We start from the raw sequence: 14726 nt of genomic DNA, 5'->3' as shown, positions 1-14726 counted from the left end.
TTTGTTAATTTAATTATTAAAAAAATTAACCTAGTATTTTTGAAAAGTTTTTAAAAAAATACATCGTTAGTTTTAAAATTTAAAATTTAAATTAAATAGTTTAATTTTTAAAATTTTAAATTTAGAACCCTAGTATTTTAAATGTTTAAAATACACCCTTATATATTGTAAAATTAAAACTTAATATATATATATATATATATATATATATATATATATATATATATATATATATATATATATATATATATATATATAAGTTTAGGTTCTATGGAAAACAAAAAACCCAAAAAATCATAAAAATACATGAAAAAAAATACTTAGAGATCACAATTTTTTTTTTTGACTTTATATTCTTAGAAATTGCAAGTAATTTCCCTGAATTTTTTTTTTTGAAAAAACCAAAAAATATAAAAAAAAAAAAATAAAAAAAATCGATTTTTTAATTTTTTTTCAACAAATTTATAAAAAAAACCTGCGATTTTTAAGAATATAAAATCAAAAAAAGATTTGTGATCTCTAAATATTTTTTTTTATGCATTTTTATAATTTTTAGGGTTTTTTTATTTTCTATATAACCTTTTCCTATATATATATATATATATATATATATATATATATATATATATATATATATATATATATATATATATATCAAAGAAAATTCAGTCTTACCGTTAATAGGCCTTATTCACGAAGCTGTTCTATAAGGGGAGTTTAAGTAAGCGGCCTATAAAATGATCGTCATTGGGTATCCACTCTCTTGACTAATGGAGGGTCGTTAGCCGAAAGTATTTGATAGGACACTCAATCCTCATTAATAAATATATTGAATTATAAAGTAACTAAATCATCTTCTAAAAATCTCACTCTTAGTTACTTTAGAAAAAATGTGAATTTGATGCTAACCCATGAAATTACACATTGTACCTTATTGGTAGTTAGTGGAGCGTGTGTGGTTAACCGACACACTAATGTGAGACTAATATTGTTGGCAAGGGGTGTCTCGTAAATTATGATTGATTAATGGAGCGTGTGTGGTTAACCAGCACATTAATTAGATGGTAAATGACATCGAGAGTACCAAGCTAGTTTGCATGGTTATTCACATATCGTTTGTGATCCTCGACATCCCAGTCACAAAGTGAGAGCATAATCGAGATTAAACATGTCATTGAGTAGTTCAATGAATTTCAAAAGATCTAGGAGTTTCATAAGATTGAAATTGGTATAAGTGTATGAATTAGGGTTTTAGTCATTATCCTTATCTGGTTACTTAGCCACTAAGCAGCCCATAAGATAATTCTAGAATCCCTATTATGGACGAATTCTTAAGGCTCTATCCCTAGATATCGTCCACCCTATCTATTAGGGTTTCCTTGCCCAACTTTGTAACTATCACATAATTACAATTCAGCCCCTTAAGTTCAATTAACTTCTTTTGATCACAAAACTAATTCTCAATTAATTATTGACCAATGTTAATTAAACAAATATGATTTTTCTTTTAATATATTAGTCTTGTAATATATTAATAAACCATAATCACCTCTTTCTATATTATTCCTCCAGTCAAGTTGTTTTGGTAAAGACAACCCAAAAGGACCATGCACAATCGGGTCAAATACATACCAAATATAGTTATGGACTTAGACACTAATCCAACAACAGGGACCATTCACATAATTTTACTCTTTTTCAAAATTATTTTCTCCGATCTTTTAAAACATTCAAGAAATTGTACTATTTAAAATCAAACCTAACCAAGACATACCATTTCTTATGGATGTTGTCTTCTTCTACAATTTCATTAAACTAAAATCAATTTATCGTCCTCATTTGAGCGCTTGTGATTAGGAGTGACAACTCTCGACCAAACTCGTAACCGGATACTGATCCAACCTGAAAATAGACGAGTTTGGGTTGAGAATTTTGACTCGTCAACCCGCCAACCCGTTTATTTCATGGGTTGGGTTACCTGTTTGGATTCGCAGGTCAACCCGTCAACCCATATATATATATATATATATATATATATATATATATATATATATATATATATATATATATATATATATAGAGAGAGAGAGAGAGAGAGAGAGAGAGAGAGAGAGAGATATATATATATATTAATGAAATTTGATTCCTTCCGTATTCGTAATAATTCAATTAATTGTATTCCTTTCGTATTCTAATGTGGCTAATCTATTTGTGATTCCCTAATCAAAAAGAAAAAACACATGTGGTCATTTTTAGGTATTAAAAACCTCTTATTTGATGTTAATTATTTTAATCACTTTGTGATTTTACGATAAAAAAACCTCATTTTTTAAAATGTATTGCTTATTTATTAAACGAATTATATGAGTTGAGTTCGACCTACTAACTTGTGAACCTACGAACCCATATATTTAAACGAGTTATATTAATTGTGTTGGGTTGAGGTTTCAAACCCATAAACCTGTGACCTACCAATTCGTTAACCCATATATTATATAGGTTGAGATGATTTTAAGTTTTTTGAAACCCGTCAATCCAAACCCAACCCGAACCCGATTGCCAGCCTACCTGTGATTCACCAACATTTTAGACCCTCTAACCTTTAACAAATTTGGTTGCAGCTATGCCATAATTTCCTCCGTCCATTTTACATTACACTCCAAATTAACATCCATGTTATCACCACATATCCCCTAGAAACCAACACACTCTACACTCTACACCTGCAAAAATGGCAGCCGCAGCAACTTCATTGACCTTCTCTGCATTCTCCTCCGCCACCAAAAACCACCACAACCACATCCCCCTTGCCTCTTCATCTTACTCTTTCAATCCCATTAGAAACCTTCGCTCCCGTCTCCTCCACCATCACTCCATCAAAACCTCCACTATCACCGCCATTATCTCCGTCGGAGACAAGCTCCCAGAATCCACCTTATCCTACTTCGACTCCGACGGCGAACTCCAAACCACCTCCATCTCCGACCTCACAAAATCCAAAAAAACCATCCTTTTCGCCGTCCCAGGAGCCTTCACTCCGACTTGTTCCCAGAAACACCTCCCTGGGTTCGTCGAGATATCCAGTGAGCTCAAAGCGAAAGGCGTCAATACAATCGCTTGCATCTCCGTCAACGACGCGTTTGTGTTGAAGGCATGGAAAGCCGATCTGAAAATTGGCGATGAAGTGTTGATATTGAGCGATGGAAATGGCGATTTCACTAAAGCAATTGGGTGCGGATTGGATCTGAGCGATAATCCGATTGGATTAGGGGTTAGGTCAAGAAGGTATGCGATGCTTGTTGAAGATGGTGTTGTGAAAGTTCTGAATCTTGAAGAAGGAGGTGCTTTTACTTCCAGTAGTGCCCAGGATATGCTTGCTGCTCTTTGAGCCATTTCGAGTGCTTTTTTTTGGTCTTTTTCCAAAGCAATAATTCCCGATTTCTCATGCATTAATTACTTGTACTTTATGTCTCGAAACTTATACATTTGTTCTTCTTTGTGAAGATATTGAGTTCGACTATATCTATGAATCTCAGGGTGATCATCAATTGGAGACTTGTAATTATTGTATTGAAACTTATACATTGAGTTAAGTTACGAATTCCTTAATGTTGAAAGATGGTTGCTATATTGGGCATATATTTTGAAGAGAAGGTGTTTATTGGGGACTTGAAATGCATTGATAGATATTTGAGTCTTTATATGAGTTAGGATATTGTTTATGAAGATTTATACACTTATTGTGGCATTTAGTTTAGTCAAATTCACAATGTATATGAGTTTTCGTGCTTTTAAAACCTCTTTAGACATGGTTAAAAGAAATTGAAAGATAGGAATGGAGGTTTTATTGTTGTTATGGTTTATTAATGATACCAGTGTGGTTTATTAATAATACCAGGTGTGAGACCTATGTATTACATGAGTTTATTTAAAAAAAAAAACTAAATACAAAATTTTAAATATTTGAGAAGTATGAATTTATAAGAAAAGTGAGAAAATATTGAATTATAAAAATTGAAGTGTTTTTTTTCTCTTTTAAATTTAAACAAATAATTTAGATAAATAAATTAAGAAAATTAATAAATCTTTATTTTAGTAATTTTAAAATTAGAAAAAAAAACTCATTAATAAAAATGATATGCATTTATTAATGCATTTAAATATTATCTAGAATTTAATAAAATAAAATAAAAAACCATAAAATGTCATGTAGATTAAAAATTAGTTTAAAATAACCATAAAATTACATGTGACAAAATAAATGAGATATGTGACACGTGACAAAAAAATCTTTATTTATTAGGAAGAAAATTTTAGATGTTACCCATTGATAATTGTTTGAGTCTTTATACGTGTTAGGATGTTGTTTGACTTCATCTATCCATAAAAAATGGAGCTATGGCTTTAACGATAATGGTAAATTGTCACAACTATTTTGCACCATGAACATTAGTGACATGACATGCACATCCCTCACAATGTCAAAAGTCATGGATATCCCTTGTGTGATTTTGTTTGTTTGTGATGTTAGAGTGTTATCCTAGGGATAGTTGTCTCACATTGCTTTGTACAATGGCATATTTCTTTACGTGCTTCACATATTGAAAGTGCACCTAGGGGAGGTGCTAATGGCAATATTTTACAAATAAAAACAATTCATGAACAATCTCGAAACAAAGTTTATAAAATAAACACCACATTTTGATTATAATAAACATATATTACAAAGTAGTTTATTAACAATATCCGGTTAGGGTTTTATGCAATCAATATAACAGTTAAAACTATTTGCACATGGAAGTAGCAACTCAAATTTTTCATCAACTTCGAACCATGGATACAAATTATGAAATTAGATATGTTTTTACCAACTTAATCAACCATAGAGTGTTCAAAAGTATGTGCCCTTGATACGATAGGTGGTCACGATCTATGCAAATTGTACCTATGATGTATCAACATAAACCAATCTAATTGACTGTTAGATTTCAACTTGATCAATGACTCCTTCCTTTCCTCATTGCTCCTTGGATGTGTGGATGTGTCGAGCAACATAGAGAGAGGGGAAGATACCGAATGTTTGGTCAACGGTAGGGAAAGATTATGATTTGACCATTGTTGCTTAATTATTTGATTACCCTAAATCCTTCCTCCTAAGTTTAACTTGTTGGACAAGACTTACTAAGTCTTTTAATGGCCCAACAACAAAGCAAGCTAATGACTAAAATGGAATTAACAATAACTCTTTTATTAATCATTAAATAAATTATTTTATTTAATTCTTTCATCTCATAAATAAATAAAATAAAAACTATGTTATTTTCTTTATTTATTTTAAATTGATAAATAATAAAATTTATCAAATAAATATTTATTAGTTACTATGGATCTTTTAAGGCTGTTAGCGCATGGCCACGTAGTCTGTCACATAAACAATAATATTGTTAAATTGCTATTTCATTGCATATAATTCCAACAGCCTCTCATCTGTGTAAGCAATACAACATCCAACTATACAAATAGTTTCAAGCGTGTAACAACTATTGTCTCCGTAAATCCTCCATCAACTTTTAATAGGCGAATATGTTGTTGTCCTTAATTCCTTTTGTTATAATATTATGGAGCATGAGGCATGGATTTAAATCACTTGTTTGCTCAACATAGATTTTATTGGTTTATGAAGTAGATAAGATAAAGTCATACTTCTACTTGGATGGTTTGGACACGCCCATACACTTTATCTTGTTTGATTCTTCTGAAAGAGCCTAACCATACATCAAGATCCAAACTCTTGAAGGGAAAAAAATCTGCGTTTTGATGATTAGTCATGTTCATGAGTTTCATGGTGTATATGATGCAAACATTTATAACTGTAACGCCGTACTTTTAAAACACCATATATTATCAATAAAATGGGGTTTAACAAAAACTTTCAAATAATCATCAGGGTTTACAACATTTGGTGTTACAAACCAATATCGACGACTATAGTAAAAGGAAAATGATTCTACAACCTTCTATGTTTCTTTTCATCATCTTCGTTATGGATGCTCCTCTCATCTACTTCTATACCTGAGTACAAAGTACAAACTATGTAAGTCCAAAGACTCGTGAGTTACATGGGTTTTGCCTCAAACCTTAAATCATTTTTTAATACTTTCATTTTTTTTGTACACAGTGATTTTAGCACGCAAGTCCTAGCATACAAGAACCTATCACATACGAGATACTATAATCCTTGACCAACAAACTACATGCCGCTTTAATGTGATACACTTGCTCTTACGAGATCCAACATGTGTGATTGTTATCGCCATGGTCCTAATATATGTGACTGTTACGCATGTCATGGGGCTCCTGATGGGTTATAGCCATTAGAACATCCTATGTGCTCATGCAAACCCTAATGCTTGGATCTAGGTTTCTCTATTGTACATGCAATTCATCCAAGACTTTAAACCCTAGTTCTAACATACAAATAATCATATTAACATGAGAAAGGGTTTTTAGATCTTACCTTGATTGTTATGTAGCAATAACAATCTCAAATTCTCCTTGTAATGACTTTAGAAAGCTTAGAGTCACAAGTGTCACTCCTCTAATGGTTCACAAACACCAAGAGCAAGAGGATGAAGAATAAGGAGAGAGGAGACACCCAAAAACGGCTGGAAACCCTAATCAATTAGTTCACCACGTTTTTGAGTCTCAAGGGTCCTTTAAATAGTGAGGCTATTCGGGTTATCAAACAAGGAAACCCTAATTTGACTGCTTAGGCCCTAAGCAACCCATGGACTCCTTCCTTAAAGGCCTAGGACGATTTCTAATGGGTTTCCCCATAGAATTCGTTCACTCCTCTAATATGGAGTCCATTAGCTCAATATTCAACTATCATACAGTTGACAGTTCTAGTTCCTTAAGTTTAATTAATGTCATTTAGCCACAAAATTAATTCCTAATTAATTATTGACTAATATTAATTAAACAATATGATTTCTCCTTTAATATATTATTCTCATAATATATTAATAAATCATAATTAATCCTTTCTCTCCATAATTCATCCTATCAAGTTGCTTTGGTGAAGGCAACCCAAAAGGACCATGCACCATCGGGTGAAGTACATACCAAAATAGTTATGGACTTAGACACTAATCCAACAGTCTCCCACTTGGATAAGTCTAATAACTATTCTGCGTATGACTTCAGATCCTGATCTGCAATCATAGCTTTCAAAAGCCGCTGTCAACTCTGATCTTATCAGATACGCGTCCTTTAGATAAGGGATCATATATTCCTCCATTCTAGATATCGTATAGACTGAGACATGGATTTAAATCATTCTCTTTGTCTATGTGTTGTTTCTTGATATCCGATTTACGACGACTGACAACAGACTACAATTGAACACATCAAATTAGTCCCGACTTGGCCAAGCGCTTAGGTGTCATCACTAAATCATCGAGGGGCCCACAGATATCGCTTTCATCCTACTCTGGATAAAAGGAACGGATAAACTTTGATTTAATGCTTGCTTGCACTCACTCACCGAATCACACACAACAATATGTTTTATGACACCAAGTTACTGGTGCGTTTACATATTCTCAATGTGTAACTGACTCGCAAGATACAACTCGCACATCTCGGTTTCAAGAATATAAGATGTTATCGTCTCACCAATCACTCGTGATAAAATCCATGAAGTGATCAAGTGAGCGTGGGTTTAATCCAATGCTCAGATCATATTCATAAGCACTCATGAACGTTGCAACAAACATTTGCTTATGTCTAATACACATTAGAAAATCCACACACCAATTCACGACAGTCTTCATTCATACCTACTTCCAACATATGAATGACTGTGGTCCGTTCGAATAATTTGATTGTCTGAACCAATTTAATTATTCAGGAAGTCAAAACATGCAAAGTGAAACACAAGAATAATACTAATCCCATATGGCCACAAACTCTGGGTATAAATAAAACATTTTATTTAATCACCATATTGATTACTCATTATTTGTTGTTTCGGGTAATTAACTTCTTACTTGAAATATTACTACACTTGTCCCATGCTCTCAGCATGCACACAATGTTTACCTACGGTCCTTACTTTGTGAAATAGATCAAATGAACACATTTCCAATTATACTCATTTCACAACTCTCAATCCTTATCATAAGTATAAGAATATCAAATTCTTATTACTTATGCTAGATTCTAACATTTTATGCAATGATTCTTTCGTAAAGTCATAGCTCAAAATCATCAAGACTTGACTAATCTCTATCAGAAACAATTCTATAGATATGATGTCTCTCACTCAAAGTATATTCCTTTGAACATCCTTCTTGCATAAAAGTTTCTAATCTAGATATTGATTCTCAATATCTAACTCCCAATATGGAAACATTTCCATATTTGCCATATGACAACTCATTCTTAATAGAATCTTATCTATTCATAATAATGTCGATATGGTCCATCCAATACCATACTTCCAACTACTCACAAGCAACCAATCCTCAGCGAACTTTGGATCATCCTTTGATAGTTGTTTAATTATCTTAGTCAAAACCGATTCTTGTCCTTTTTCCCTCTAAATGCGCTAGACATTTGGAAAAATTTTAGAATGGTCAAATATTATAGCATCTGCAATCGATCCTTTACCCGACGCGTATGGGATACGATGCATAATGTCTTACATAAAGATACAATACTTTATCAATCTTTTGCCTTAATATTTTATGTGTCACATTCTCTCAATTCGAACTATGAAGAGGGATGCCACAATCATAATCAAAATTTTGAGAACGCACTATGTACTCTTGACTAAATTTATTAACATTCCACAACCTAAGCCTTTAGATTTGAAATGAAGCATAATATTCTCTCCCTTAATTATAGTAAAACAACTATTCAACCCTTACGACTTTGCAAAGTATAACTCTTGTTTTCTATAATTAATTTTGCTAACTTGCAATACTTGCCTTAATAATCATACAAGCACAACATTTATGCTCCCACTATCATGATGATTATTATCATATAAACATAACACTTATGCTCCCACTAGCTTTGACATGTATAGCTTAACTTTTAGAAAACAATACTTATTGAATTTCTTAAGTTCATATTTCTAAGTTTATCAAACTTATACACCTTTGCCTTAGATAACTCATATGTGTGTCTAAACAATTCAGATTAATTGCCAAATCTCATAATTCGAATCATGGAAAGGGATACCGTAACCATAATCGAATTCGAGAATACAACTTCACAATCAGTATCTTCTTAAAATCTCTCTTAGTGAAATCATTTCCTCACAGTCATTTTCACGAAGAAGGAAAACTTATGACACTTAGATTTTAACGATGTATGTGTTCCTATCCATGCGAATTCGTCAAAACCAAAGTTGCGACAAATCCAAATTCATATGGACTGAACCTTCTCAATCTTGATCTCTTGCCTTATTGTAACACGGCTGCCCACCATGTCTTCCAAGTAGTTAAGCAGCTCACCCTTTCCTATCAATGTACTTTTCATTGATGAAGGTGCTTGCCTTTTATGCGTTCAAATGAGAACTCATAGAACTTACATGCATAATTAACTCAATTGGAACGGCACAGAAACAAGATAGTGTCAACACGATAGGTTGTAAACCTCAAGTCGTGTGCTAGTGATGATTGATAAGGTTTATTCTTGATTAGTTCTTGAAACTTTTCAAGACCATTAAGACTCCCACTGACTCCTTGACATATAAGATTCTCTTGTCAATCAACATTTGTCGACAAACAAATATTCAAGAGTTAGTGTAGCTTTTATCAAGACTAAACATTTCACAAAATTGGTCCTAGTTGGTCTTTGTCTTACCTAAGACATCACAACTTTCCAATTTCAAATGTGCAGTAATAAGAAAACCTTTTTTCAAATTCCACATTTGATGAATGTTATAAACCTTCTTAAGACTTGTCACTCATTGTCACAATCTTAACTCTAAGACTTGTTTTTGGAACGAAGGATGACTGACTTCTTGATTTAACCATTTCTTCAATTCTTGATTCCTCTTCTCAGACATACAACTGCAGTAAGACCCACTTAGAGGATCAATTGAGATATGGTTCTTAATCATTAAGACCTATCATAAAACATAATAAAGTTACTCTCCCTTCTTCTTAGAATAGAGAAACTTTTATCTTTCTTCCTACTTGATTCTTCTTATTCGTTCTGCTATTGATTTAAACTCTTTCAAATCAACTCGGAATTACACTTAATCTTATAAGTATAATCATATCCACTAAACCTTTAGTAAATCATGACGAATATCTTTGTCACTCTTGTGGTGGACTTGATCAACACACAACCTTGTGTACTTGATCTCCTAGTCCTTCACTTGACACTTTGTCAACGAATTAGTCTAATTTCCAAATATGAAACTTCTCATTCATCATGTAATACTTGTTGTATGATTCCAAGTTTCTATCCAATTGAAACTTGGGCGATGAGAAACTTTCCCTATTTGGTAAATTCTTGACCTTTCCACAAATAACATAATTAAGAATCAAATCCATTATTGCTAATAATAGAAACTTTCAAACATCAAATTTTCATACACGCCATTGCAAGGATAAATATAAAATCAAAATCTATTTTATTGCGGAAAAATTTGTCCTTACAAAGCAATTCATTGAAAAACTATGTTAATACATATTTCTTAGCAATCTATTCTAACTCTAAGTAGTAGCTCAAGAATCTAATCGTCAAGTAATGCGATCAAAATCCATTTCTTCACGATTAGATTCCGCTCACTTCTTCCCTTAAGCTTCCTTTCTTTTCTTCGATCCTACAAGACATCGAAATGTAATCTTATCACATCATGTATTAAGAATCTAGAATAGGAACTTAAGAGAGTTAGTTAATGGATTTTACCTAAAGCAGAGTCATACATTTTGACTCTCCCATCTCTTAGATCTCTTAGGTAAATAGGACAGTTTCGTCTCCAATGCCCCTTCTCTTGGCAATAAAAGCAAATTGACTCTTTTGGAACGGCACACGGAACTACTTCTGACTTTGCCTTTCTCTTATGATCAAACTTTTCGATCATGGCATGCCTTTCGTTGCCATTGCCTATATCCATAGAGGTCTGGAAGGCCGATCCACCAATCAACTTTGCTTTTCCAGTGTGCCACATCATTGCCGATTCAGCAGCAATAAGCATATAGGTGAGATTAATGAGGGTTACGTCGTGGTTCATAATATAGTACTCTCTTACGAACTTACTATATAAGTCAGGAAGTGACTGAAGAACCCAGTCAACAGCCAGCTCCTCACAGACAACAGATCCCAAAATTCTTAATCTATCAATGTGTGACTTCATCTCTAGGATGTGTGCACACACTGACTTTCCTTCTTCATGTTTACTTGCCAAAAGGGCTTGAGTGAGTTTGAACTTTTCAATCTTTTGAACTTGTGGGTTAGGGAGAATAATAGGAGGAGGTGGAGGAAGTGAAGCATGATCTCATGTTCCTCGATCGAATCGTGGAATATCATCTTCATGTGAAAAGCTTGTTCCACAGGATTTGGAAAGACCATAGTTGTCATACTTTGACATCTACAAAACGGGAGAAAAATTAAATTCAAGTTTGTTGATTGATTGAGTCCTTAATAAATCACCCAAATGAGATATTAAGGCTAGGACCCAACACAATACTCTACAACCTAGAAAAGGGATGCCGTAATCTAGTTGCATAATATTTGAAGGTAAATGAATGACGATTCACTAATTTCCACCATGAAAAACGAAAAATAAATTTACGTTTTAAATCTATTGAAAATTCCTAGATCTTTTGAGATTCATTGAACCTTTCAATGGCATGTTTAAATCTCGATATGCCCCTCTAGTTTGTGACTGGGATACCGAGGATCACAAAGAGGGTGTGAATAACCATGCAAACTTACATGGTGCCCCCACATGTTATAGTCACCTATTCGATGTGCCGGTTAACCACACACGCTCCACCGAACTCTGACAAACATTGAGTCACCCTTTGCTACCTTTGCTTAGAACCATTTAGTGTGCCGATTAACCACACACACTCCACTAACGTCTTCGCAAGGGAACAAAGTGTAATTTCATGGAATTGCATCAATTCACTTTTGCCTAAAGTAACTAAGATTGGGAATTTTATGAAAGCATTTAGTTACTTTGGTACTTCATTATACTTATAATGGAAGGTTTCTGTCCTATCCTACCCGTTCGGCTAACGACCCTCCACTAGTCAAGAGTGCGGTGGGTAAGAGTGGATACTCATTCAATCGCCATTTTATAGGCAATTTCCTTAAACACCCCTTATAGACCAGCTTCGTGAATGAGGCCTACTAACGGTAAGACTTGACACTTTACTCATACATATATAATATTAGACTTTTAATGATATATATAGTATAGGGTGCATTTTACACTTTTAAAATACTAGGTGGTCTAATTTAATAATTATACACTTTAATTAATTAATAAAACCATAAGGGTGATATGAACTTTTCAAAACAATACTAGGGTTTTAGAATTTAACATTTCTAAATTAAACTTTTAATCAACTTTTAAATTCCAAAACTTGAGGACAAGTTTTGAAACATTTCAAAACATTAGGGTTTCAACTATTTAAATTTCAAAACGAAACCTTTAAGTTCAAATTTAAACTATAAAACCTAAAAGGTAGATAATTGAAACTTTTTCACAACATAAAGATCAAATAACAAATAATAGAAATTAAACAATTAATTTGGTCATTATCTATATTTGACCTAATTTCAATTTCTTGCAAGATAAGTTACCCAATTAATACAAATAATCAATCTTTAATCATATAAGGAAGTTATTATCTAATCAATTGGTAATTATCTTTTGTTTGGTCAAGGATATACTCAAATATATGTTTAAAATCGGATTTTAATGACCTAAACTAGTTAAGGCAAGTATCCTCAAGAAAAACAGCAAGAAATCCCGAAACTACCTCCTTCTGACGCTCGAACTCGCCGAGTTCCTCTATGGACTCGCCGAGTTGGAGCTACTCGTCGAGTCCACATTGGAACTCGCCGAGTTCATCAGACAGGGGACCAAAAATTCAATTTTTGAAGCTTGAACAAATAACCAAGGCATCAATACAATAGAAACCAATCTAGGCTCTGATACCACTGATGGGTTATAGCCATTAGAACATCATATGTGCTCATGCAAACCCTAATGCTTGGATCTAGGTTTCTCTATTGTACATGCAATTCATCCAAGACTTGAAACCCTAGTTCTAGCATACAATTAATCATATTAACATGAGAAATGGTTTTTAGATCTTACCTTGATTGTTATGTAGCAATAACAATCTCAAATCCTCCTTGTACAGACTTTAGAAAGCTTAGAGTAACAAGTGTCACTCCTCTAATGGTTTACAAACACCAAGAGCAAGAGGATGAAGAATAAGGAGAGAGGAGACACCCAAAAACGGCTGGAAACCCTAATCAATTAGTTCACCACGTTTTTGAGTCTCAAGGGTCCTTTAAATAGTGAGGCTATTCGGGTTATCAAACAAGGAAACCCTAATTTGACCGCTTAGGCCCTAAGCAACCCATGGACTCCTTCCTTAAAGGCCTAGGACGATTTCTAATGGGTTTCCCCATAGAATTCGTTCACCCCTCTAATATGGAGTCCATTAGCTCAATATTGAACTATCATACAATTGACAGTTCTAGTTCCTTAAGTTTAATTAATGTCATTTAGCCACAAAATTAATTCCTAATTAATTATTGACTAATATTAATTAAACAATATGAATTCTCCTTTAATATATTATTCTCATAATATATTAATAAATCATAATTAATCCTCTCTCTCCATAATTCATCCTATCAAGTCGCTTTGGTGAAGGCAACCCAAAAGGACCATGCACCATCGGGTCAAGTACATACCAAAATAGTTATGGACTTAGACACTAATCCAACAGCTCCAACATGTGTGATCGTTATCGCCTGTTACGGGGTCCAACATGTGTAACTGTTATCACCTATCACGAGACTCCAAACAATTGTGGCACATGTGCATGTCACATGTTGCAAACAATACTCATCATCAACTGCCTAGTACTCATTTGTAGAATACACTATATCCTTAATCAGATATGAGGCATCCAATGCCTTTTTCATACATATCTTTCTATCAAGCTTCTTATACATACATATGTTCATACAGATCCTGGTTCCAATAATTTTCTTGGAAGTTCATATTAATTATGGAGCTTATTTATACTATGGGTACTTACCCTTGGAGTACGATTTATTATCAACTACATTGAAGACATCCTAATCTTTCAAGACAAATACACGGGTAGGCTTTGTTCCCTAAACAACTCTCTATAGATTTCATAATACAATTCACATATAAGCCTTTGCCAAACTCATCCATAACTAATTATGTGGTTGTTCAGCTTATATAGAGATCTCATCGCCCAATTATATAATATACAATCTAACATTTTATTAAGTAGCCAACAATACCCATATCCCTTAACCAAGGAAGGCAGGGATTTATATTCTAAAATCTTTTAACAATAAAACATTTTCATTTAATCAAGCTCCATCACACACGGTGAAATATTCCCATATTTCATGTAAAACATTTATCTTTCTATATACCCAGAAAATCCACATGTACTCATTAGGCTAGTTAGTGA

General features: G+C 33.2%; 1 protein-coding gene across 1 annotated transcript; it reads left to right on the top strand.

The window, feature by feature from the left end:
• The first annotated feature begins 2613 nt into the window (after positions 1 to 2613).
• Positions 2614 to 3548, top strand: LOC145058008 (peroxiredoxin-2E, chloroplastic-like). Its single transcript, XM_079005926.1, has one exon. The coding sequence runs from the start codon at positions 2732 to 2734 to the stop codon at positions 3386 to 3388; it is 657 nt and encodes a 218-aa protein (XP_078862052.1). The 5' UTR covers positions 2614 to 2731; the 3' UTR covers positions 3389 to 3548.
• Positions 3549 to 14726: the final 11178 nt, after the last annotated feature.

This window comes from Lactuca serriola, chromosome 6 (assembly GCF_051521515.1).
Source record: "Lactuca serriola cultivar US96UC23 chromosome 6, Lser_US96UC23_V15, whole genome shotgun sequence".
Taxonomy (NCBI): Eukaryota; Viridiplantae; Streptophyta; class Magnoliopsida; order Asterales; family Asteraceae; genus Lactuca; species Lactuca serriola.
This window is presented reverse-complemented; position numbering and strand designations above follow the sequence as displayed.

Excerpts from the sequence above, each read along its gene's own strand:
- LOC145058008 (XM_079005926.1), top strand. The coding sequence starts at position 2,732 with ATGGCAGCCGCAGCAACTTCATTGACCTTCTCTGCATTCTCCTCCGCC.